Here is a 23,060-nt window from a genome sequence, read left to right as displayed (position 1 = left end):
CTTATCTGTTGTGGCTGGCGGCACTACAGGCGTAAAAAACCAGCGCACCTCGCTCTCACACAGCTACCAATAGGAACAGGAAGCTTGGAAACAGGAAAAAAGTCCCTGAGAAGGAAGAAAAACTTGAGATTTCGTTTTTTTAAAAAATGAGCAGAATCTATAACAACACGTCTTTACAGAACAAACCGGTGCACAATGAGAGTTTTGACCGCGTGTGGTGTCCTGCTTCGTATGAAAGGTAAGAGCTCCAAACTTAATAAGTCCCTCAAAGTGCAGCTTCACCAAATCCCAATAGTAAAATCACAGTTTTTCTATTGCTCCTAACATGAAGAGCAGAACGCTTTTATGTATATCCTAGAAACCCTTAACTCCAAAAAATAAACAATTCGGCTGCAATCTGCAAAGTGCTAAAGAAGATAATGTTGAGATGCCTATACAACAATACAAAACATCAACAAATACTTATATCCGCATCAATGCGCTAGAACCTTTAATACAGTACTTTACAAACTGAACATATTTTAAGATTGAAATGTAACAATGATAAGTGTGACAATAATTGTACTCATTCAATTCAGACGTGATATTTTGCTTTCTCTCAGTGGTCCTGGGGTTCTTCTAGAGGGGAAGCTGATGGATGTTTCCAGACATTCAGTCAGTGACATCGATGGACAAAAGGTGTAGGCTACCAGACTTATTTATTTACTCATTTATTTATATTATTTTACTATATTTTCTTTTATTTCAGCTAATTAATTTTGGTTACATGTGGTTCAAATTTATTCATATTTATAACAAAATTAGTAATTACAACAGAATAATTAAAATTTTGATTATTTTGTTATTTTAATTTAGCGTGGTGTAATGTGTTTTGATTTTATTTTATTCTTTGTTATTTTTATTAGGTTACTTATGCAAATAAATATCAGTTTTATTTTAGGTTGGCCTGTTTTAAATGCAATTTTAGATTGGAATGTATGTCTTTTTTGTTATTTAATGTATTTTTGTTTATTTCTGTTATTTTTTTATTTGATGCTTTTATTTTTTAATTTTGTTTTTGTGTTTTTTACTTTTGTATATTAGATTACATTTGACTATTTTACTATTATTTTTTCAGTATGATTTTTGTTTATTTCTTTATTTTGTTTCCTGTTTTGTTAGATTATTTTTGTTTAAATTAATTAACACAGTAGGTGTTCTTGACATGCAACATTTGTTTTGTTAAAGAAGATATGCATGTGAATAAAACCAGTAAATATGAAACTAAAGCTAATTACTAAAAAATGATGAGATAACTAAAGGTTTGAGTTGTTGTTTATGGCAATAAAAGTAAACAAAAAAAGAGCAATACCATGAACTATAGCGGTAGATATTTGTAACAGCAGCTTTACAAGGGAATTAATCCAAGCTTTGCTAAACTGAGTTAGCTCTGCTGTAAGGGTGTATTTGATTGATATAAAGATATAAAAAAAAATACTCAGAAGGTACCAGAGCCAAACAAAACCAAAATTTAAAGCAAAGACTGATGAAAATTAAACTACTCTTTGTTTTCACTCCTGATATCTTCTAAAAAAAATGTCAGGTACGTTTCTACGTGCTGTACATCAAACCCGGACGCATCCATCAGAGGAAATTCGAAGCCAGTGGGAAGGAGGTGGAGCCGAACTTCAGCGACACCAGAAAGGTCAACACAGGCTTCCTTATGTCCTCCTACAGTGAGTGACGACTAAAGTTTTTGTATATCTTCAGTCCTCCGTAAACCTGATTGTTTTAGTGCAAACTAAAACAATCAGTGTGAAAGTTTATTAGAAATAATAACAAACTGTGAAAGTTTGTTATTAGAAATAACAAACTTTCACACTGTGGGGAAAATCATTTAATTTTCTGTCACTTTTTTAAATGGAATTGACTTAAACATACTTTCTTTTTTTTTTTTTTTTTTTGTCGGTGCAGAGGTGGAAGCCAAAGGAGAGTCCGACCGTCTGACTGAGGATCAGCTGTCGCAGATGATCAACAAAACTGAGCTGGTTAAAATCACAGACCAGCTCCGACCTGCTGGGAGCTGGGCCTTTTGGTACCCAGAGTCAGAGATGGACAAAACAGAGTTGGAAACGGGACAGGAAGTCCGACTGAAGACCAGAGGAAACAGTCCTTTTATCTGTCAGTGTGCTTTAATTATTTAGTTGGTTTGCATAATAATAATTTAAAAACAAACTTATTTAGCTGTGCTGTACTGGTTTTTACCACATCACAAGCCTAAAACCTAAGACGTAACGATCAAGATTTTAAATAATTGGTTCGGTTGCTTTTTGAACGTCACGTGCAGCGTGGATCACGTTCTTCACTTTCTTATCTCACAGTCTCTTTAGCCAAAGTGGACAGCGGGACCGTGACCAAATGCAACTTTGCTGGAGATGAAAAGGCCGGCGCCTCGTGGACTGACAAGATAATGGCCAACAAAACAGATGGCAGCAGCTCTCAGAGGCCTGGCGCTGCAGGGGAGGGAGCCGAGGAGGACGAATGGGTCAGAACCACATCTAATTATTATTTGTTGAATTCAATTTTTGTTTGTTGTTTTAGTTTTGTTTATGTTTTTTATTAAATATGACTCATTATTTTTGAACTTTTAATCATATTTTGGTGTAATAAATAATAAACTATTTTAAACAGATAAAAAAATAAATGCTAGTATGACATATTTCTGTGATTAATTGACCGGAAAATGGAATATGAATTTTAACGCTTAGCAAGATAAGCACTTCACTCATGACTTGAGCCTCACTTAATGACTTCTGACTTTGGTAAATAAATGTTTAAAGAGGAAGAGGGCAGCTGGCACAGTAGTAATCTACAGTGTATATTTCTACATGCAAATAGACAATCATGTTTGCCTATTTCTCTAATAGGAGTTCTGCATGTGACTGGATTTATTGCTCATAAGCTGACCTGCATTTCTCTTCAGGATGATTGAAGACAAGGTCCTGCTCCATCCTGGGTTCTGATCCAGTCTTCAGGGTTAAACGGTTTTCATCCTGCATCGAAGATTGCAACTGCAGTGCTTTAAAAAAAAAAAATAATAAAAAGTATATTTTTGTTTTATCTTTTGAATTAAATGGCCTCATTTATAAAAATTTGACTGCCACACACAACCTGAATAGCGTCATTAATCACTGTAACAAAGTTATTTTCTTGATCATTTTTTTTGTTTCTTTCACAGAACAGAGCTCCTTGAGTTCTTGTTGTTTTTGCCCCACTTGTCTGAAAATGAAGCTCAGGCACATAACACAAGATTTCTTTCCCAAATTTATTCCGCATTAGGGAAAAGTTCAAAGTCTCTTTCCAAGCAGCCAGATTTTCTCAAAATCTTGAAGGTCATTCAAAACCCTTCATCACAAACAGCCCCTTTTAAATTTTTATGGTTTCTTTTTAAGTTGATTGTTTCTGAATATGGATTAAACATTTTCTATAACATTTGACTGCTTCTTTCCTAATTTTTGAATCGCGACTGCATATTATGATTTAAAAAAAAAAAAAACTAGGTTAGTTGATAAGTTGAGAAACAACAAATCTGTTTAAGGCCTAAACTAAGTATCTACAAAAAAAGAAAGTTAAACTTTTCCAACTGGCACAGGACATCTCTCTGATGTTCAGAGTTACTCTCAGGTTTTGAACAGTTTACTCATTCCACTAGCAGATGCTGGATTGAACAGTTCTGACATGTTGAAAGCTTGGGATTTTGCTGTTTAACCCAACTCTGCTTTAAACCTCTCCATAACTGTGTCCCTCCTTTTACTAGTTCACTTTTGTTTTCTAACAAACCTGTGAAGACGCCAACAGGTAGCCATTTTGTTCTGCTGTTTTTATTTAGAGGCGGTGGAGTAAAACATTCAAAACACTTCTTAAGATTTTTATATGTGAAAAAATACAGCATACACCACTTTTCCTTATACTTTATTACTTTGTTTTTATCTATTAAGCATAATACCAATAAAGTATGATCAGTTGGTTGAAATGTAAATCCTGTTTTCAGTCTTTTAAAGTTGGTCAACAACAGGAATATGTCTTTGTGAAGGTGCTTGCTGACAAAATGCCAAAATAGCCAATTTAAAGTTCTATACCAAGTTGTTTTTCACTTGTGGACACAACACAGGGTCATTTCTGTAGTTTAGGAATCTTTTAATTCCTAAATGATTCAGTAAATAAAAACCTTCTGACATAAATGAATGCTAAAAGCGATGAAGAGTAAATTTTCACCCTGTGTTGTTTGTTCTCTTTACTTTTGAGAGCCCAAATAAATCCTACATGGTTACAGGCTTGCTGTGCAATGAAGGAATCCTTTGAAAAACAAACTGGTAATTAAGACAAGTTGTGTCTGATTACATCTAATCTCAGTTCAGACTCGGACAGCGTGGCATTTCCTGTTGCTAAAACTAAAATAACACAGACCAAATGAAAGGGCTTGCTGGTTGGTATTTTATTATTAAAAATAACAAATTCAGCAAAAATGAATGCAATAACAGTAATTGGATTCTTTGATTTCAACATTCATGCTCAAGCAGACTTTCATATGTTATTCTGGATGTTTGTGAGTGTTTGGGAACCAGCAGCAGCATGGAAACAGGTTAATTTGAGGATTTTTTATTTTTAACTAAAGTTGTGTATTGGGACAGTAAAATAACAATCAAACTGTCAGTCCGTAAAAGGAAAAAAATATATATTCATTATATTTATATAAATCAGCAGTAGCACACACACAAGTAATCTCATATAAGAACATCTTTACCAATGGATTGACGTTCCAGCAAGAAACGAACAATTCATAAAGGGGAATAAAATCTGTTTTAACTATTTGCATTGAATACACTATAAATAATGTTCATTGTTAATCACACAAACAAGAGCACACCTCTCTTGTTGTCTGTGCTACACATCATGCCACTTCTGTCTGATCAACTGAAGTGTGTAAAGTCCTTTAACTTCATCTCTACTTAGATTTACTAGTCGCCTGAAAACCGGCTTAACCGCCGATCCGACGGGCCGCAAAACATCTGAAGCTTTGATTATTCTAGATGGGCAGTCTCTCTTTCAAACCACTCCAGGACCGTGTCGTGGTTCTCCTTGACCCACTGGATGTTGACTTGGGTCTGCTCGATGGCCTGAAGTGTGGCTCTGTAAGCGCCATTCATCTCTGTGTTGTCCTTGAAGCGAATCAGCTGGAGACACAAATTGATGTGATTAAAAACACAAAAATGTGGAAGCTAAATCCGACAGGAGCCCTCACCTTCAATGAAACTACTCATAATCATTAGGAAATATTGTAATCTTTAGCAAACATATTTTTCCAAAAGATTTCAGAGGTTTGTAGAAAGCATAAAAGATGTATGCATATGATATGATTTTACTGTAATGACCAAATTCCTTTTCCAGACTCTTGTTAGCTAAACACAATACACAAATCTTAAAGATAAAAGTTACTAATTAGATAAATAGCTGGGTGATGTCAAATAATTTATTTTTAAGTCTTATCAACATAGGACATAAATTAACAAAACCAAGGAAGTGATTTGTGTGTGTGTGTGTTTTAAATAGAAAAATAAATTCACATTTTTAGAAGATCGAAATATAAAACATAGCTACAAAATCATTAAAAGCTTTGATTTATTATAAAATGAGATTTATTAAAAAGACTTGTGAAAGCATTATTAACATATTTAACAAAAGATGGTTGAGTGTTAACCATTGTGCAGAACAAACAGATTAAATAAAAGTTCTAGATTATACTACACAATGTTTCACATTAAACCATGGCATAATCATCAATTCTCTGGTGAAAATTAGTGAATAACGCAAAAAGCTGTAGGTAAGTAATTGCTACTTAGATGTTAAACACAAAGAAAAATCATTCAAAAGTGCAAACATTCAATAAGCTAAAAAAGTGGAATAATGATAATGAAATATGAATTCCAGATGCTAAAAATTATGAACCACTCACAAATAATTCAGAAGAGAAATGAAGAGTTGAGTTATAACATATTTATAGGATCTACTTAGTTTAAAAGAAACTGAAAGTTTTTTTTTACAAGAACAAACCGCAGCAAAACCAAACTTTGACCAGTAGAGTCACATTATCGCCACAGTTTATATAACATGGTTTTTGATAAGTGACCTTTGACTCATTCAACTGATTAAGTAATATGAGGAAACATCTGGAGAAACACACATGAACTTGACAACTCATTAAATTCAGGGTCAGAACTCAAGAGTCAACAAAATAAATAAATAACTTTGTCTTAAACCGGACTGGTCATGATGGGGCAGATTTGTGATTGATTAGGTATCAGGGTGTTTTGGGTTACTCATGCAAGCGCTAAAGCAGATAATCAGAATAAAACTCGGTTCGAGGTGTGGCACTTATTCAATATATACAGATAAAATGTGAGTAAATTACCTCCTGCAGCTCAAACTGTGTGGAGAACCGTCTGGTCACGCCCATAACCAGTGAAGCAGCATCCCTGAAAAACAGCAGCAACAGCATTTAAGAAAACAAGTGAAGAAGCTGAAGAAACCAGTAAATCAAGCAGAGTAGAGGGTGGAGTATATTTGCTTTTTAATTTACTTTAGATCACATGTGTCAAACTCAAGGCCAGTGGGCCAAATCTGGCCCGCCATAACTTTTTTTGTGGCCCTCTAAATTCTAGACTAAACACAAAGTGTGCTTAAATATTATGTTATCAGTCAAATCACTGCAGTTTTTATCTGTTTACTGACAAATTATATCAATCAGTTCCTCCAGTTTCTTGCGAATTATCACATATCCACGCAAAATCAACAAATCCCCACACTTCTTTGCACTAATATATAATTGGGAGTTTATTGCAGATTTTTCTCAAAAGTTGTGAAAAACTTCTTTGCTTGTACTAAAGAGCTGCCTCAGCCTTAATTGATGTCAGATTACAGTCCATGATCTGTACAGCGAGTATTAAAAAGTCGCATTTGCTGTCATAAACAAGCGTAAATATCGCAAACATTTCCAAATTGGTACCACAAGAACACTTTGATTAAATCATAAACCAATCTTGAAATCCTGGAGGGACTGAAAAGATGTTCAATATTATTTAATTTTAAGAATTCATTGACATTTTAACAGGTTTGTGAGTGGGGTTTTAAGAACATTCATGATCAAAATGAGTTTGACACTCACTGCTTTAGATAAACAACAACTACTGGTTATTAAATAAAATCTTGTATCTTGTGCATATATATACTTAGATACAAAATCTCTTGGCTTCCCGGTTACAGTGTAAACAGTGGAGACTTTATGGTGAGGAGCTGTTGATAAGCACTGATTAAATTTCAGGACCTTTGTCCTTGACGACACAGGGCAGGATTACTGTAAGCCACTCTAGGAAACTCTAATTTTTATGACTTCACTTTAACACGAGCAATTAAATTGTCACGAAGCCCCTGTAAACAACGCCTCCCTGGGCGAGTTGAAGGAACCGTCTTCTTGGCTCAGCTCTTGTCTCGAGAACCAAGATAAACATCAACAGAGGAACTCTGGGGGACCAGCCACTCAGCTAGTTGGCGGTCCTGCAAAACTTTATGTTTATTTGTAGCTAAAAAAGCAGCGCTGACCATATATGTTGTTTAATGGTGTTTTCTTTATCAGTGTGGTCAATACACAGAGTTTACCCCTTACTCTACTTCAGTATTAGATATTTTTAAAACATAATAGTCACAATGCTAAACATCTATTGACAAATTTGTAATTCTTCGTAGTACCAAACATTAATTTTCCCACAGACAACATACAGGATCCATCAATACTCTTAAAAAGTTCCAGTTTTGTCCAAGTATGATTTCTACTCCTGAACTTTAACTGTTTTTTCCTCCCCATAGTTACAGCTCAAAATCACAAATAAGTTACACCACACTGTTTAAAGTCCTCTAAATAAAATATTTTTAAAAAGTGACAGAGTGTTGCCCAAAACAATTAGATGTTAATCAGTGTTTGTTACGTAATGGCCAGCTGGAATCTTTGGTGTACGTTTTTGAACGACTGATGTTAGGAATAACATAATTTGATTCAATTCAATAATTAAATCGATCCTAAGTCCCCTTTAAATGTAGTTTGAATAACAAAACTCCTTCCTCCCCATCCTCTGAGAAAATTCCTATTTCAGAGGCACTTCTGACCCGAACATCAACCTACCCCTGACTGAAGTAATCCCAGTGGGCTCTGATGAAGTTCCAAGCCAACGCTTGTCCCGCGGCGTTTTGCGCTATGAGGTTAATAGTGGAAGTGGCGTCCATCAGCCGTATCTTATCAGGGTCCAGAGTGTACGACAGGTATCTGTAAGATAAGGAAGGTTCTGATTCACTATCTGCCTCCCAACACCTGGCATGACTGTAATTCACTTTATCACAGGCATGCCCGTTATGAGAGCGGTTTTTTTTTTAGTTTTTATTCTCATCACCTGTTGAGGAGCCAAGTCTGCTTGGTGCAGGACAGAGCTTTTCTGAGCTGGTCTTTCTCCGAGGTGTCAGTGGAGCTCTGAAATTTCTCCCAGGCAAACTCCCACTCTTTCTTCCCACCAGCGGCCACAGCTTGGCAGTAGATTACAGACCGTAAATTGGTATGAATGCTGAATAACAAACAGAAAAATGCCTTAGTCCACTGATTGAAAGCGTATTGTTTATGCAGAACTGCTGACTCAGTCTGTTTCCTCTCGAGAAGCTCGTCCACAGACACGCGGGATATTTTTTACAACAATGATGTTGTGAAGAATGCTCTGCCATCTATTCAAACACTTACAGACCAAGCCAGCTAAAAGGCTTAAAATGAAGTAGCTCATATATATTTTTTATTTAGATTTTACGTTTCTTTAAATTTATTCAATCTGATCTCAATCAGGTTTTTCAATAATTTGACACAACTTCTCTCCTTCTTGTAATTTTAGAAATATCCACACAGCAATAATTGAAAACTTCTAACTGTATGTACAATGACTAACATCTACTACACTACTCAGATATGATTTAAACATATATATTTGCACAATCTCTCTGTTCAGATTACATTAAGTTGCTTTTTTCCCGTTTTGCCTTGCATGTCAGTGTATCAAAAATAATTTTTATATGGTTCCGAATGAAAAGAAGTCATTGGGCTCTTTGAAGCATTTATGCTGATTTTGATGTGCCTCCATTTTATATAGTGGCTAATGTCTAACTCCTACACCAGAAACAACTGATATTCTTCTTGAGTTACACATTCTGGCCTGAAATGTTGGAACGTCCCTCAATAATCTGCCCTAAAATCCAACATGGCTGCTGCACATATAGAAACTGCCGTAATAAACTAATGAGTTTCTCATCTGAAAGTTGGCGTTTTGCTAAATAAGTCACGCACATTTGTTACTGACCAACGTGTGTTGACTGTGGTCACTGAACATGCTAATGGGCTTGTCTTACTGATTTGGGATTTGCCTCGTCACTGAGCTTTCAGCAGATCTCACAGATTTTCTGACTGTCAGAAACTTCGTCAGTACACAGTTGAGACAGACAAATGTATCTAAACACAGAAAACACATCAGAGTTAGCTCTGCGTTGAGCTTTCTGGAGGCGACGTGGAAAAAAATAAAGGTTGTCTTGTATGTTACGTTTCCATAAGATGTCAACCAAACTTCCCATCACAACACTTCTTTCTTTTTCATGACAAAAAATGGTTGAAAATACATGCACATATTTTTCTTTATTATTTTATTTCCTTTAAAGTTTATATGTTTATGCTTTATATCTGTCCTCCGTAAGCACTTGAAAAGAGAGGTCAGATTTCTTGGTTGTTCACATAACCATGACCATTGAACTTCTATGGAAGAGGGCACTCAATACGTTTTTTTTCCCCAATACATCACACAAACATCACATGCACTAACAAGCAGTTGTGGGCTACTACTGACACACTAACATTACACGCAACTGTGTATCAGCTTCTCCCCACAACTGCTTGAAATGGCCTATAATTACATGCAATTGTGGACTGATACACAACCACATTTCACGCTGGTATATGCAACGCATGCAGTGATAGTTAAAGCTGCACCTGTAGACATTTCAGAAAACTGACTGGAGAAAATTGCAACAACAAAAATAATAAGCCTCGGAGTTCCTTGTTAGTTAAATTCTGGCAGATACTTTTGCATTTTATAATAAAATAATTTTTAAAATCCAGAGAGATGCAGCTTTAGAATAAATCACGATGCTGCGACACCAAAAGACACAAAAAGTGAGCAGACAGCACCTACCTTTTCTAAATCACTGCTGGAGAGAGCAAAGCTACAGAACGCAAGGGATGCTATTACAGTTACTGTCAAATTATGGCTCTTCAGAAAACAGATGCAGAAGTTATATTCATCTCAAACCATACTTGTTGGTGTCGCTTGTGTCCATCCAGTCAGCAAACTTCTCCGTAACCATCTCCACACAATCGGGGAGTAAACTGGAGCAGGCCACCTCTATGGCAGTGATCTGGTTGTGCCTTCAAATAACATCGCAGACAGAACCCAATGGTTGAAAGTCACAAAAACCAACACATTTAAATACTTTTCTTTGTCAGCTTTACGTAAACTGCAAATTTCAATTTTTTAAATTATTATTATTTCTAAATGACTAATTCAAGTTTACGTTGAACATCAAACCTTTTCTCCTCAGAACTAGTTTGGGTAAAATTGGTGACATTCATACAAAAATTGTGTCAAAAGGAAAAACCGCAAGAATGAACTATACTTGACTTTCCAAAAGCAGGAAATGAAATCTCTGACCAATATATAATTTGCATGCTTCTGCTGTCAGATGGATGCCAGAGCCCTGCGTGCCAAAGTACTCAGAATAAAAAGTGTCTGGCTGTGAACTTTATAGACCTCAAACATGCAAATCTGGTTATGACTAAACTGCAGACAATTCTTCCACCTTAACCTGTTAGTTTAACAGCTCCAGATGGAGTGAAGTAGATTTTTGCTTACTGTAATGAGTGATCATCGGGGATAGTCGAGCTGTCCGTTTGGTTTTTGAAGAAGTTATAAAGCTCCTCTACTTGATGTCGAAGATAAAGCTGCGGCGAGAGAAAGAGAGAGAGATTTAGAGCAGACTTTCCAGGTCATGCTTTTCTAACATCTGTATATAAAATTCTAGGTCAATTTTAAGAAGAGTAAACTAGTAAAACTGATTTTATATCCACTGAACATGGCTGTAAGACAACCCCATATAATAAAACAAGACAATGTTCTACTTGTTTTATTGTATTAAGCAACAGCATTTTATTGGCGCTTGCCTGCATGGGGCCGTACACCTCGGAACGGTCAAACATCAGGATGAAGTACTCCAGATTCCTGACGGCTGATTCCCAGGGGAGGTAAGCCGTCTCCTTACGGAGGAAACGGGTCGAGTTCAGAGCCAGAGTCACGTCGACCTGCTTTGCTCTGAGAAAAACAAAGGATAGTAGAGACGGTTTGCAGAGACTGCTGAAAAGTAATCCTCATTTCATTTTACTGGAGATTTGTTTTAAATGGGTGCACTGTCACTCAACCTACATATCCTCGTTCAAGCCAAATATGTGTGTAAATAAATAACTTAAGACACATTTTTACACAAATATATCAACAGATCAAAGCAGGTTGCAAAATCTTTCAGAGGGAAATTATCATTCCCCCATTTCCTCATTCGGTGTTGCTTTAAACTAGAAGCAGTTCCTCTTTAAACAAACTAGGGTCAAACCGAATCAAATATTTTTACTGCTGAAATTATATCCTTTAATCCCTGTGTCACTTTTTCCTCTCAATATTTGTGAAAAATAATGTAAAAATATCAGTACCTAGCCAAGTTGAAGGCATCGTCAATGAGCTGCCCTCGGTTCATCAGAGGGATGCGCTGCAAATGAGAGAATTCAGTGTTTTAATGAAGCATCCAAATATTAAGACTTCCAAGGGTTTGCTCTGTACTAAAGACAAATATAAAGGTTAACTTATCAAGCTCCAGTCAGGGAGTCATGGTTGCTGTTTTCATTTGGTACAAATCTACATTAAAGGTGAAAACTGAAATTTGCTCTGGTTGGATATGTTTACTGGGCCGACTGAAATCATCTGTGAAAAAATTCCAATATGAAGCCCAAGAATAATCCCAGGCACGGTTTGTAATTTAATCTGAATTTTAAGAAAAAAAATTTTAAAAACTTGTTTTCACTGGGTGAGTGTTTTATTCTTACTTTATGTCCCTCAGGCACATTCTAGGAAACCGAGCAATAATTTCCCCTCTGGTTAAGTTCTTCATGTATTTATGGGTCTTGCCTTGCCACCAATGTGCAGTCATGTCGAAACAGGATTTTATTTAAAGATTTTCTTAGTGTTTTCTTTACAGAAATAATGGATCATTTCTTGTCCATTATTTAAGTTTTACAAACCTTACAAACTTCTTAAGAATCCGGTATCTTCTCTGAAAGTGTGGACCGCAATTAAAATAAAAAAAAGAGGTTTGCATTAGGGAACTTGGGAAAGCATTATTTATATTTCTTACTTTGACTTTTCAAATAAGGACTTTATCCTGGAAGCATAAAAATGCTCCAATTAACAAAGTACTTCTAAGACCGTTGATACAAGGGCGAGATTCAGACCGGCGTAAGTTCCTGTGGTCTCGTAACTCTGAAAGCGTTGACTGACGGTTTGCTTTATGTGTGTATGTTGGCTGTGTTGGACATCATCTGGTCAGGATTAACAACAGTGGTAGAAAAAGTTGTGAATGAGGCCTGGACATCTTTTGGGAGTATGTAGCTCCCCAGACCAAAATCAGTCTTGTGTTCCACCTTTAAAAAACAACATGTTTTTTCTTTTCTTTTTTTGTAGGTGTATATAAAGCGCAGAGATTGAAAAATCTTTAGTATTCAGATGCTTTTCTAGTTGCTGATAAGCTTAATTTAGATTCTGCCAGGTACATTCCTGATTTTTATCTGTTCATTTGAAGGATTTGATCATGAATCCAAAGCTCATCATCGCATCTTCTTGAAGGACAAGTGTTTTCCTTGTCTGGTAAAACGTTTTACTGAGAATAGTCTGAAAAGCATTTAGTTCAGCTGCTAACTCACAGATGGATTTGTTTCCAGCTGCCACAGCAGGCGCTCCCAGTTCTCCAGGTTGTAGTTGACTCTGTAGTATCCAGTGGCGTTGACGTTAGCCAGGATCCACTCTCCTTTCTTTGAAATGAATTCCTCCATCTTCACTGTTCCATGAAAAATGTTTGGAGAACACATTTTTAAACTCAACACAAAACTGAAGATTTTGGAAAAGAACACTAAACAAGGCCAGAACAGTTCTGTTTCCCAGGACAAATTATAACAATTCAGGCCTCTGGGCACAAAGATAATCGCCCAAACAGCCCTGCATGCAAACAAAACACCAAACCCACAGCAGATGTCTTTTTAAAAGATGATTTTTGGTTTATATCTAACATATAAAGCTAAGATTATATCTAAGATTTCTATATCTAGAGTAAAAAAAACATTTTTTTCTCTCCTTGTTCTCATTATCTTTAGTCTCCATGAGATATAAATGTCATGGAGGTTTGATTATTTAGCTCGTTGTCTGTTTATTCTTTGATCATCTACTTATTGCATATCAACTTAGAGAACTTATGCACTTATGTTTTCTGTTTTTGTCTAATTAATTGAGATATTGCATGGTGTGACTTTTGTGCTATGTTTCTGGGATGTCCAATCCTGATATCATTGGCAAACCATTTTAAGTCGTTTCCACTTCTGAATGATCTTTCTCACTTTACAAAACTGGAATTTAGATTATTTGGTAAAGATCTAACACCTCTTCTCAGATTGATGGAGAGCAACAATTGCTTTGCTAGGGTCACTGCCATTGTGATAAAACACACTTTAATTCTCTGGAGCAGCAAACGGACAAAATTCAGACATTTTTTGAGGTAATCAAACAAGATGGTGATCAATTAATAAAGACTCGTTTTATTAGAATCTCTCTCATAAAGCCTTCAAAAGCATGCATTGTGTACTGTTCGAACCCTTAAAGTCAGTTTGTTATATCAATCCCTGATAACTCTCAAGAATGGAAGTAAAGTGTCCTTTTTTTTTACTACAACTGAATGATTGGCGTATGATCAAAAATACAGTAAAGCTTTTTGCACATCTCTTCAGTCTGGATTAATCTGATTGGTTAAAAACGATTCTGGACAGTTTTGTTATTTCTGTGTGAGTGTTAGGGGTTTGAACTGTGTGTTCCTGCACATTACCTGGTCCTTTCTTATCCAGCCAGACCTCGTTCAGTCCAGAGATATTTGTAGTAAATGTGATGGGAATGAGCCACGTCAGACTAAACAAAAAAAAAAAAAAACTTATATGTTAAAATGTCACCAAATGGCTTGTAATGCAGAAAGTGAGTCTAAATAAAAGCATACAGTCTTCTAAGTTTTTTAAGGACAACAGAACAGAGAGAAGCTTGCAGACAGAAAAAAAAGACATCAGGTCTGCCGCACAGTGATGGCACTTTATGCTGCAGCTGCAGGAGGGGTCCAATAAAAAATGAAAACCAGATCACAGTTTGCTAAATCATTCCTCCGTGGTTTCATGACGTACACAGTTAAAAAAATAAATAGATAAACATTGACTCAAAACATTCTGCAGGGCCAAAGGTTAGCTGTAATCAGCAGCAGTGATTTCATGAAGGCCTGGCAGGAAGATAAAAAGCAAATTGGCCTGCAGGGAATTACCTTCTGTGTTTTATAAACTGAATCTGACAGTAAGAAATTCAGCACATTGCAACTTTGCCAAAACTTTTTTTTTTAACAGAAGGCACATCGATCACAGCTAGTGAGACAAACAGCTCAGCTAGCCATGTGCTATTTTATGGAAACACGCTCATATGTAATACATAACTGCTTCTAATGAAACAAGTTTAAAGCTGCTGGAAGTGAGAAGTAAATTTATATAATTCCTACGCAGAGATTAGTTTTGACTTTTTTTGAATTGTCACAATCCAGTGAAATTCAAAGGGCCCCCAAACAGCATTAACCTACAGTAGCACAAAAAAATAAAAAATAAAAACCTCTTACCAATTTCCTAATGTTGCTCCATAGTTTTAAGACCATTGGTAAGATTTCATAGCTTTAATATTAACACTAAAAATTACATTAAATTATTAGTTACAAATTATGACTTTCAAAATTATGACTGAACCAACAACCATGAAATATATGTAAAATATGCAGAGATCTTTAGAGCTTTACTACTTTTTAAGATTAAATAATTTTACAGCTCTGATTATTGCTGTTCATTTAGACTGGACTTTGGCTTCGCTGTCCCCATGTTTTCCATTAAATGGTAAAGAAACAGTAAACAAAAAAAAGCCCATACCTGGATACAGCAGAGCTGTTGTAGAGGAAGTGCTTCTGGTAGATCGCTCCGCTGGTGGTGTTGATGGTGATGACAGGATAGCCCATTTGAGTGGTCCAATATTCCATGATGTCGGAAACCTTGTACTGGGATTTTCCATTGCGGGCCTGGAAAGATGATCACAAGCCAGTTGTACGTAGCCATATGTTTGTGTTCAGATGTTCATACTTAATGCAATCGCTGTTTGAAACCACAAGACGTTTTTTACATTTTCAATGAAATCCCACAGGTCGTTTTGTTCTACATTTTCTCCTCTGTGCGTTTTGAGGTAAGCCTAAAAAGCAGGGAAAAAGGTGATGAGAAACAAGAAAAGTAAACATTGAAACAAAGCACTAGGCTTCTGTGGTTCTCTCTAAATCAGAGAATTAAGTCTGAGTCGAACCTTACTGTTTCTCTGCACAGCATAAAGCATTTACAGTTGAAATTGGTCATTTTGAGAAAGTCAGTCTATGCTGACAATATTGGACACCAAACAGAATCAGAGAACCTTTAAATCCTCTCTTACACTTGGCAAGCCCGCTTGCACAAGCAGAGAATTCAGAAACACTATTTCGATAGTTGATATCATGACACTCAGTCAACTCATCAAATTAGAAATCTGCTCTGCTCTGGTTTCCTATTGGCCTTGGTATGATTCATCTGAGTATGGTGAACTGGAAAAGTCTGAAGACTATTTGTGCTTTGACCAGAGGCTGTCTGGTTTTAACTCCAAATAGACAAAGTTATGATGAAGGGATCAGAGACCACTTTTGAGTCCCAGAGAATATGTGCAAGACTCATCTGAGCCAGACGTCTGCAACCTGTGGCTTTTTAAACTTCCACAATGACTTCTGCTAACTCGGGATAAAAACAATGAAGAACATATGTTTTTAAATATAATTTAAGAAAATAGGTTTCAAACGTTTTTCTGTGTTTTTGCAGAATAATTTAATTGAATTTCAACAAAATGACACCAAGAGTACCAGTACTAAATTAATTCAATCTATTCTCCTTGACATTAGGTTGAAACTATGTGCTTTCATTTTACATCAACTTCCACAAATATCAACATGCCATGGAAATAAATGTATTGTTTTTGCTATTTTTTTCTTTATTTCAAAACCCAAAAGTAGAAATAAAATGGTGGATGTCTAAAAATGAAGAAATTTCTTCTTGTAGATATTTAGCAACAATTGTGAGTTATCCTTTTTCTATAGCTTGTTTAACATCAATTAAATGAGTATTTATATATTATGAGTATTTATTATTTAAAAGGATGAGGTTAAATGTATTGCAGCATCATTATCATGCGTTTGACATGGGTCTATATCAGTGTCTTACTCTGATGCCGTCGTCAAAAGCTTTTTCTCCCACATAGTTCGCCAGCATTCTCAGCACCATGGCCCCCTGCAGAGTACATGAAACCAGGGCTTGTTATAAACACAACAGATGCTTTCAGAAGAGAAAACAAGAGAAATCTGATAGAGACCTAATATTTCCAAGAAATATTAGCAAGGTGACATTTGGTCCTCAGCAAAACAGAAAAGGACAAATTAGCAGTAAAGACAAATTAAACTGACATTTTAATTTGCACAGTTAAATTAAATCTTTCCACAGTGTTGTAGAGTCACCACACTATTAAACTCATCAAATTTGCACCAGCGATTTGGGTTCAGTGCCAAAATACGTTCTTACATAGTAAAAGGTGTCACCAATTCTATCCAAATAAAACATTTTTTCTTTTGCCATCTTTGCTGCTGAAAATTGTCTTTGTTATGCATGTTTCTAATATTTTTGGATTTGCTGATGCTTTAAAAAACATAAAACTAAAGCTTTTCATCCCTGTGAGATAAATACATCCGGTTAGTCATGGACTGGTTAGAGGCATCAGTGTACACCAAAGCTTTAAAAGGTGTGATTTTAAAACTGCCTAAAATGTTACGTCACACCTTTCTGTTGGGTTAAAGTACTTAATAGGAGGGTGACGATGTCCCTGGAGTTTTCCCTGTGTTTGGAGTTAGCAGCACTTCTCCTCCCCCACCTGTTGCTAAGCCCTGCAGGTCAGCTAACTGAAGAAAGTCTACCACAACTTCTTCTTTATTAGAAGAAATGTAACTTTGTCTGTTTATAAATATTTCTGGTTACAAAAGACATGGACAAAATTGTTTATTTATATCCTTTATAAATATTTTATATTCTTTGCTTCAAGCTACACTGACTAAATACAGCTTTGGGAAAAAAAGAAAAACATTTCAGGTTTTTTCAGTTTGTCTAATTTCATTATTTTTTAAATGTGTTTGAGCAAAATAAACAACTCTCTTTTAGTTCCCAACCTAGAGAGACACCTCAAATGCAAATGTACATTTTAAACATAATGACGTTCAAAGGCATGTTTCTAAAAGCTCAACCAAAAAAATTAAAAACAAGCAAGCACGTGTGTGGTACTTTACCTTACTGTAGCTTATAGCATTGAACATCCCGAGGATCTCACCAGTTGTCTGGACATCGTTCGGTGGAGCGCTGAGAGGATGAGATGTCAACAGAGCATCCTCCTCAAACGCTGCATGAAGGTCATCCATAATTAATTTCTCTGTCTGTAAAAAAACAAACAAAAAAAAACAGACAAAAAGGTTGTTTAATGACACCGGAAAAGTGTACAAGTTGGAAGTAGATTATTGAGGTAAGAGTTTGCTGAAGTAATGACAGAATTTGGTCAAAATGTGGCTTTATTTTGACATACAAAATAGATTTGATCCCACCCTTTATCATCAAAGATAAACATTCTTCATTTTAGCAGTCTTTAAACATTAAAGGAGATATAAGTCAAGAATGCAGATTAAAAAAATTTGTATGTCTATTTAGGTCCTATAGTGTCAAAAAATAGAAATGATGCATATCTTTATCCAACCTGTGATTCATTATATGTATTCTAAAGGCTTCAGGGGAGAATTTGAAAGATTTAGCCAACTTTTAAAGCTTTAAAGATGTTTGAAGTGCTAAAGACCCAACTAAAGGTCAAATACTTTGACTTCTTATCAGTCAGTCAGTCAGTCAGAGATGAAGAAGCCTTTTGGATGAAAGAGCTGAGAAATGACAGCTGCTTCAAACCAAAGATCATCAGATTACAAGCCTGGGGTGATGATAAAAGCCTAAGAAGATGGAGGTCTGGTGGTTTTCTTGAGGATTGAAGTAGTTTGGTAAAAAACTCCTAACACTGGTTGCTTTTGGGATCAACTAGCAGTGGATGAGGGGACGCCCAACCTCAACTTACTATTTGAAATGACGGCTCAGCATGGTTCACTGCGAGGTAGGACATGTAGGTGGCGAACCCTTCATTCAGCCAAACTTCATTCCACCATTTCATCGTCACTTGATTTCCAAACCACTGTTGATAAAAAAAATAAAAATCCAGCAATCAATCTACTGCAAAACTCTACTTTACCTACAGAAGATGCCAGACATATTTATATGCCAGACATATTTACTGCCATGCCCAAATATGGGCATGGCAGTAAATATGTCCAGGAAGTATTAAACATTTTTTAATGTATGTGTGTCATTCCAGGAAATACACAAAATTGTCTTTCCCCTTACCTGGTGTGCCAACTCATGAGCAATAATAGTGGTGATTACTTCCTTGTGCAACAGTGAGGACACTCCTTCCTCATAGAGCAAAGCTCCTTCCTGGTACGTGATAAGACCCCAGTTTTCCATTGCTAACGGTTCCAAGTCTGGCAGAGCAACTTGACCTAAAGGAAACATACAAATATGGGCAAATTATAAGTTACACCACCTGTATGATTCTGCTTTGACAGATTGTTAAATTATATAATGGTTACAAAAGACATGGACAAAATTGTGGTTTTAGAAAAAGTGGATAAAGATAAAAAAATATATATATATTATTGTCAATCACAGAAATTAAACAAAATTGTCATATTTTGCCTTAGTCTGTCAATCAAGTTTTAAAATTGGGTGCTGTAGTTTTACCGAGGTGTTGAAATCCATACTGCAGCTCAAAATGCCCTTCGTAGAACTCGAGGATCTTCGCAGTTATTCCAGCGGCATACTGCGTGTGTCCGGCTGCAATGGCTTCAGGACGGGCATAGGTCTGCATGAACAAAACACAAAAATGTTATCTTGCTTATTCTTCAACGTGTGAGAAACAGCAACAAGATTGTACAAAGTAAACCAGGTATAATATCATGACCACAGATCTAATGCAGGGTTAGACCAAAACAGCCCTGAAAGATCACGACTCTGTTGCCAATTCATAGCTTGATCAATTTTAACAACAATACAGAAAACTGCAAACTGAGAAAACCTCAGAAGAGCTGCAGTTTTGGAGATACTCAGACCCATCTAACCATCAAAAACTTACTCAACTATCATCCTTTCCATTTTTCCTGCTTTCAACATTTCAGCTGTGGTGAAAATTATAAGCCTAATATCTGTTGGCTACAAATATGGGTGATGTTTCTAATCAATTAATGAAGAGAATTGTTATCACTTTATTTGACGGGTTTAGCTTTAGCTTTAATAACATAAAGCTATATAATTTTTAAAGCTTAATCAGTAATACTTTTATAACAAATTCATGTCAGATCATGATTTCTTGGTTAATGACAAGTTGTCATAACAAAGACATTTTGAATAATGTCAACTTTGTATTAAAAGTGTCATGATTTACCGAATGACACTTTATGACAACAGTCATAAACATTCATGAAGACTTACTCATGTTCATGACAGGTGTTATGTCATGTTTATGACGATGTCATGACAGTCTTATTCACCACCCGTCAAATAAAGTGTTACTGCTTATTGTTTAACAATTAATTTATAAACCCAAATTCTGAACAAGCTATTTCTTAGACTTACAAGTTCACACTTACTTTAATATTCACACGACTTTTTGGGGAATCCATGGCCAGGAACTCTGAGATTGTGAAGGCAAGTAAATAACTTGACATCTTTGGCGTAGAGAAAAACTTTGTGGATTTCCAATCCTCATCTAGAATAGAGCCTGCTAGAAGAAAATAATACACAAAGCAAGAGTCAGTGCAATAGGTCTAAGAATTAGGATTTCTTCTTTGTTTACTGAATTTATTTGCTTACTTTGTTGTAGTGTATTTGACAAAGCGAATGTACCCACTCTATGGATTACTGTCAGCTGAAAAACAGCCTTCATGTCGGGCTCGTCGAAACATGGAAACAATCTCCTTGCACTCGTTGGCTCTAAATTTGTGGCTACAAGGAATCTATGAAAAAGACATTGTAGTAAAATCGAAAGAATAATATTAAAAACAGACAGAGATGCATTTTATACTTTAAAAACATAATATTTAAAATGTCAAATATGAGTATATTTATTTACTATCTCATAAAGTCTAGAAACCAAATCAGACCAAACAGTGCAAGACTAAGTTATCACTATTTACTATAAGAAAACAAAGACAGTTTGTGCCTTGAACTTGAAAAACTATAATGGAGGTCCAGAATATTTACTTTTTTTATTTAATAAAATCTTTCCACTGATCAAATTTGTTTTAGAGTGTCAAACAAGTTTAAGATCTTTGAAGTTTTAAATATCTCAGTTTCTTTTCTTAATGGTATAAAAGCCTAATAGCCCACATGGAAATATTTTCCTTAGAATGAAACTGGATTATTCTTTTATATTGAAGTATGTTTTTTTAAATATGTTGTTTCTCCAAATAGAAAAGCATTTCTATATTCCATACATCATCTTTGTACTTTCTCTGTAACAGCTAATCTTAAAAGAGCGTTATAGTTTGTTTTTTTTAATCGCTTACCTTTCCTCTATTGTTTCATTTACAGAATCAAAGTTGGTTTCTGTATATCTGCTCACATACATTGCTTGAAGATATTCAGATATTTCTCCCTCAAAATACAGAGACAAACTGTAATTCCCGTCTGTCTTTAAGTTTTCCTCCAACTCAATCTCCAAGAAGTCACTTTCATCATCGTGGTGTTGGTATGAGGTGATTATTATCGATTGACCATTCTCGTCGCGGTCTTTCACCAGCAGAGGCGACACGCTCAGCTCGAAGCTGTGGAGGAAGATGTACTTCGTTGGTTGGTGACAGCGGAAGTACACGGTCGAGCTCCCATTGAAGAACAGCGTCTGGTTTGGGGTCGTGACGTTGACCTCTTCCACAATCCTGCTGTAGAAGTGAGGATGGATCAGGATCTCGTATCTTTCGGGAATCAGGGACCTCGGCAGCCGCATAACCGGTGGTGGGGCCAGAGTTGTCGTTGGTTCGGTTGGACGTTCTGTCATGGTTAGGTTAGAAGTCTGTATCTTGAAAACAATCATCATGGAGACCATCCCACCGATGGCAGAAACCGCCAGAACAGCGAAGGCGACGGCCAAACCTTTGGATAAGGTGGATTTTCGTGGCATTGTGGCAGCTTCCTTTGGCCGCCCCTGAGGCGTCCTTTGCGTTGCAGCTGAAGTTGAATCTCTGAGCGTGTCTACCTGTGAACTAAACCAACTTATCTGTAGGCATCCACCTTATTTCTCCCTCATAAACAGGGCTTGGCCTTAAAAATTATAGGTCTGTGCTTGGATTAAGCATTAACCTGGACACTGCCAAAGGAGCAAAGAGTAAGTGTTGGAGTGTGAAGAGGGCGATGTTCACTGTAGATAGTCAGGCAGTGCTCTCTCTCACACATCTGGAGGAGGTTACTTGGTTCTTACCACTAATGCAAGGGTTAGGTAAACCTCAGGGAAGGCTGCAGTTTCCGAGCCATCACACTTTCCTCGCTTTTCCTATTTATAAGCACAGCACATACTGTACAAACAAATATCACCAAGTGTCTGTCGTGACACGAAAGAAAATGACCGTCTTCTGATTGTAGCAGGAGTCCAGGTATTCAGTCTGCCACCATCGTGCCCCAACCAAGGGTTCCCATCCACAGGTAAGCAGGTCCTTGCTGCAGAGGTTTCCAAAGATATGCATCCGTAAGAAAAGCTCTGTGAGATTGACAAACTCACAGCAAACAGGACGCAAATGAGGAAAGGATGTCTGAGGGGGCTGGATGAAAGAGGTGGAGTAGAGCAGAAAAACAGAGGACTGGCTGCAAAGGCTTGTCCTGAGGGAGGCTCGACCACCATCACTTCTGTGCTCGAATTTCTCACGAGGGGTTACAAATCAGCAAACAAATATAGAAAGAGGTGACTGTTTGTGAAAAGACCAGATGTTCCCATTTCAGGCAAAAGTTGTCGAGACATACACAGCATGAGGCTGAGTTCTGATGAAGCAGCTTAGACAGTGTTTCAGTTTTGTTGATTTAGGCTGTATATTACAGTGCTATGAAAAAGTTTTGGCCGCCTTACAGGTAGGTGTCTTCTGTTTTACACACCTACATACCTAGTGCTACGTGAAAAAACACTTAATTCCTGCACCTAATGAGTGATTACCTTACTTTTGGCAGGAACAACTCCCATCTGGCATTTGCAAAAAGTCTTTTACACTCAGGTGAAGGGATTCTGGTCCACTCTTCCTTCAAGTGATCTTAATTCAGCCAGAATGGAAGCTTTGAAAAGATAATTTAAGGTCTTGCTATGGAAGCTCAATTAGATGCCTAGGCCTCTCCT

At 36.5% G+C, this 23,060-nt stretch overlaps 2 protein-coding genes across 3 annotated transcripts; one reads left to right on the top strand and one right to left on the bottom strand.

Annotated features, from left to right (window-relative positions):
• The first annotated feature begins 47 nt into the window (after positions 1 to 47).
• On the top strand, positions 48 to 3,473 carry arpin (actin related protein 2/3 complex inhibitor). 2 transcript variants are annotated; one of them, XM_032587123.1, is made up of 6 exons: positions 48 to 238; positions 603 to 678; positions 1,583 to 1,715; positions 1,954 to 2,160; positions 2,361 to 2,524; positions 2,963 to 3,473. In XM_032587123.1, exons 1-6 carry the CDS (start codon positions 147 to 149, stop codon positions 2,969 to 2,971), a joined length of 681 nt encoding a protein of 226 aa, XP_032443014.1. In that variant the 5' UTR covers positions 48 to 146; the 3' UTR covers positions 2,972 to 3,473. The 2 variants fall into 2 exon arrangements, with proteins under 2 accessions (XP_032443014.1, XP_032443005.1); XM_032587114.1 differs by having other exon boundaries at positions 2,907 to 3,473.
• A 977-nt stretch (positions 3,474 to 4,450) lies between these two features.
• Positions 4,451 to 22,449, bottom strand: anpeplb (alanyl (membrane) aminopeptidase-like b). Its single transcript, XM_032587048.1, has 20 exons — positions 21,253 to 22,449; positions 20,558 to 20,700; positions 20,335 to 20,465; positions 19,430 to 19,550; positions 19,034 to 19,188; positions 18,711 to 18,824; positions 17,890 to 18,033; positions 16,781 to 16,846; positions 15,669 to 15,734; positions 15,422 to 15,567; positions 14,302 to 14,381; positions 13,133 to 13,266; positions 11,870 to 11,925; positions 11,330 to 11,477; positions 11,022 to 11,110; positions 10,427 to 10,537; positions 8,478 to 8,645; positions 8,213 to 8,353; positions 6,449 to 6,512; positions 4,451 to 5,213 (listed from the first exon to the last, which is right to left on the bottom strand). Exons 1-20 carry the CDS (start codon positions 21,861 to 21,863, stop codon positions 5,061 to 5,063), a joined length of 2,841 nt encoding a protein of 946 aa, XP_032442939.1. The 5' UTR covers positions 21,864 to 22,449; the 3' UTR covers positions 4,451 to 5,060.
• Between the last annotated feature and the right edge of the window lie 611 nt (positions 22,450 to 23,060).

This window comes from Xiphophorus hellerii, chromosome 2, assembly GCF_003331165.1.
Source record: "Xiphophorus hellerii strain 12219 chromosome 2, Xiphophorus_hellerii-4.1, whole genome shotgun sequence".
Classification (NCBI taxonomy): Eukaryota; Metazoa; Chordata; class Actinopteri; order Cyprinodontiformes; family Poeciliidae; genus Xiphophorus; species Xiphophorus hellerii.
The sequence above is the reverse complement of the archived record's forward strand: the minus strand, read 5'-3'. Positions and strand labels throughout refer to the sequence as shown.

Excerpts from the sequence above, each read along its gene's own strand:
- arpin (XM_032587114.1), top strand. The coding sequence starts at position 147 with ATGAGCAGAATCTATAACAACACGTCTTTACAGAACAAACCGGTGCAC. Across the intron at positions 239-602 it reads TGTCCTGCTTCGTATGAAAG|TGGTCCTGGGGTTCTTCTAG; the intron begins GTAAGAGCTCCA and ends GCTTTCTCTCAG. Across the intron at positions 2,161-2,360 it reads AGGAAACAGTCCTTTTATCT|TCTCTTTAGCCAAAGTGGAC; the intron begins GTCAGTGTGCTT and ends CTTATCTCACAG.
- anpeplb (XM_032587048.1), bottom strand. The coding sequence starts at position 21,863 with ATGCCACGAAAATCCACCTTATCCAAAGGTTTGGCCGTCGCCTTCGCT. Across the intron at positions 20,466-20,557 it reads GTCAAATACACTACAACAAA|GCTCTATTCTAGATGAGGAT; the intron begins GTAAGCAAATAA and ends TTCTTCTAGCAG. Across the intron at positions 19,189-19,429 it reads GTATGGATTTCAACACCTCG|GTCAAGTTGCTCTGCCAGAC; the intron begins GTAAAACTACAG and ends TGTTTCCTTTAG.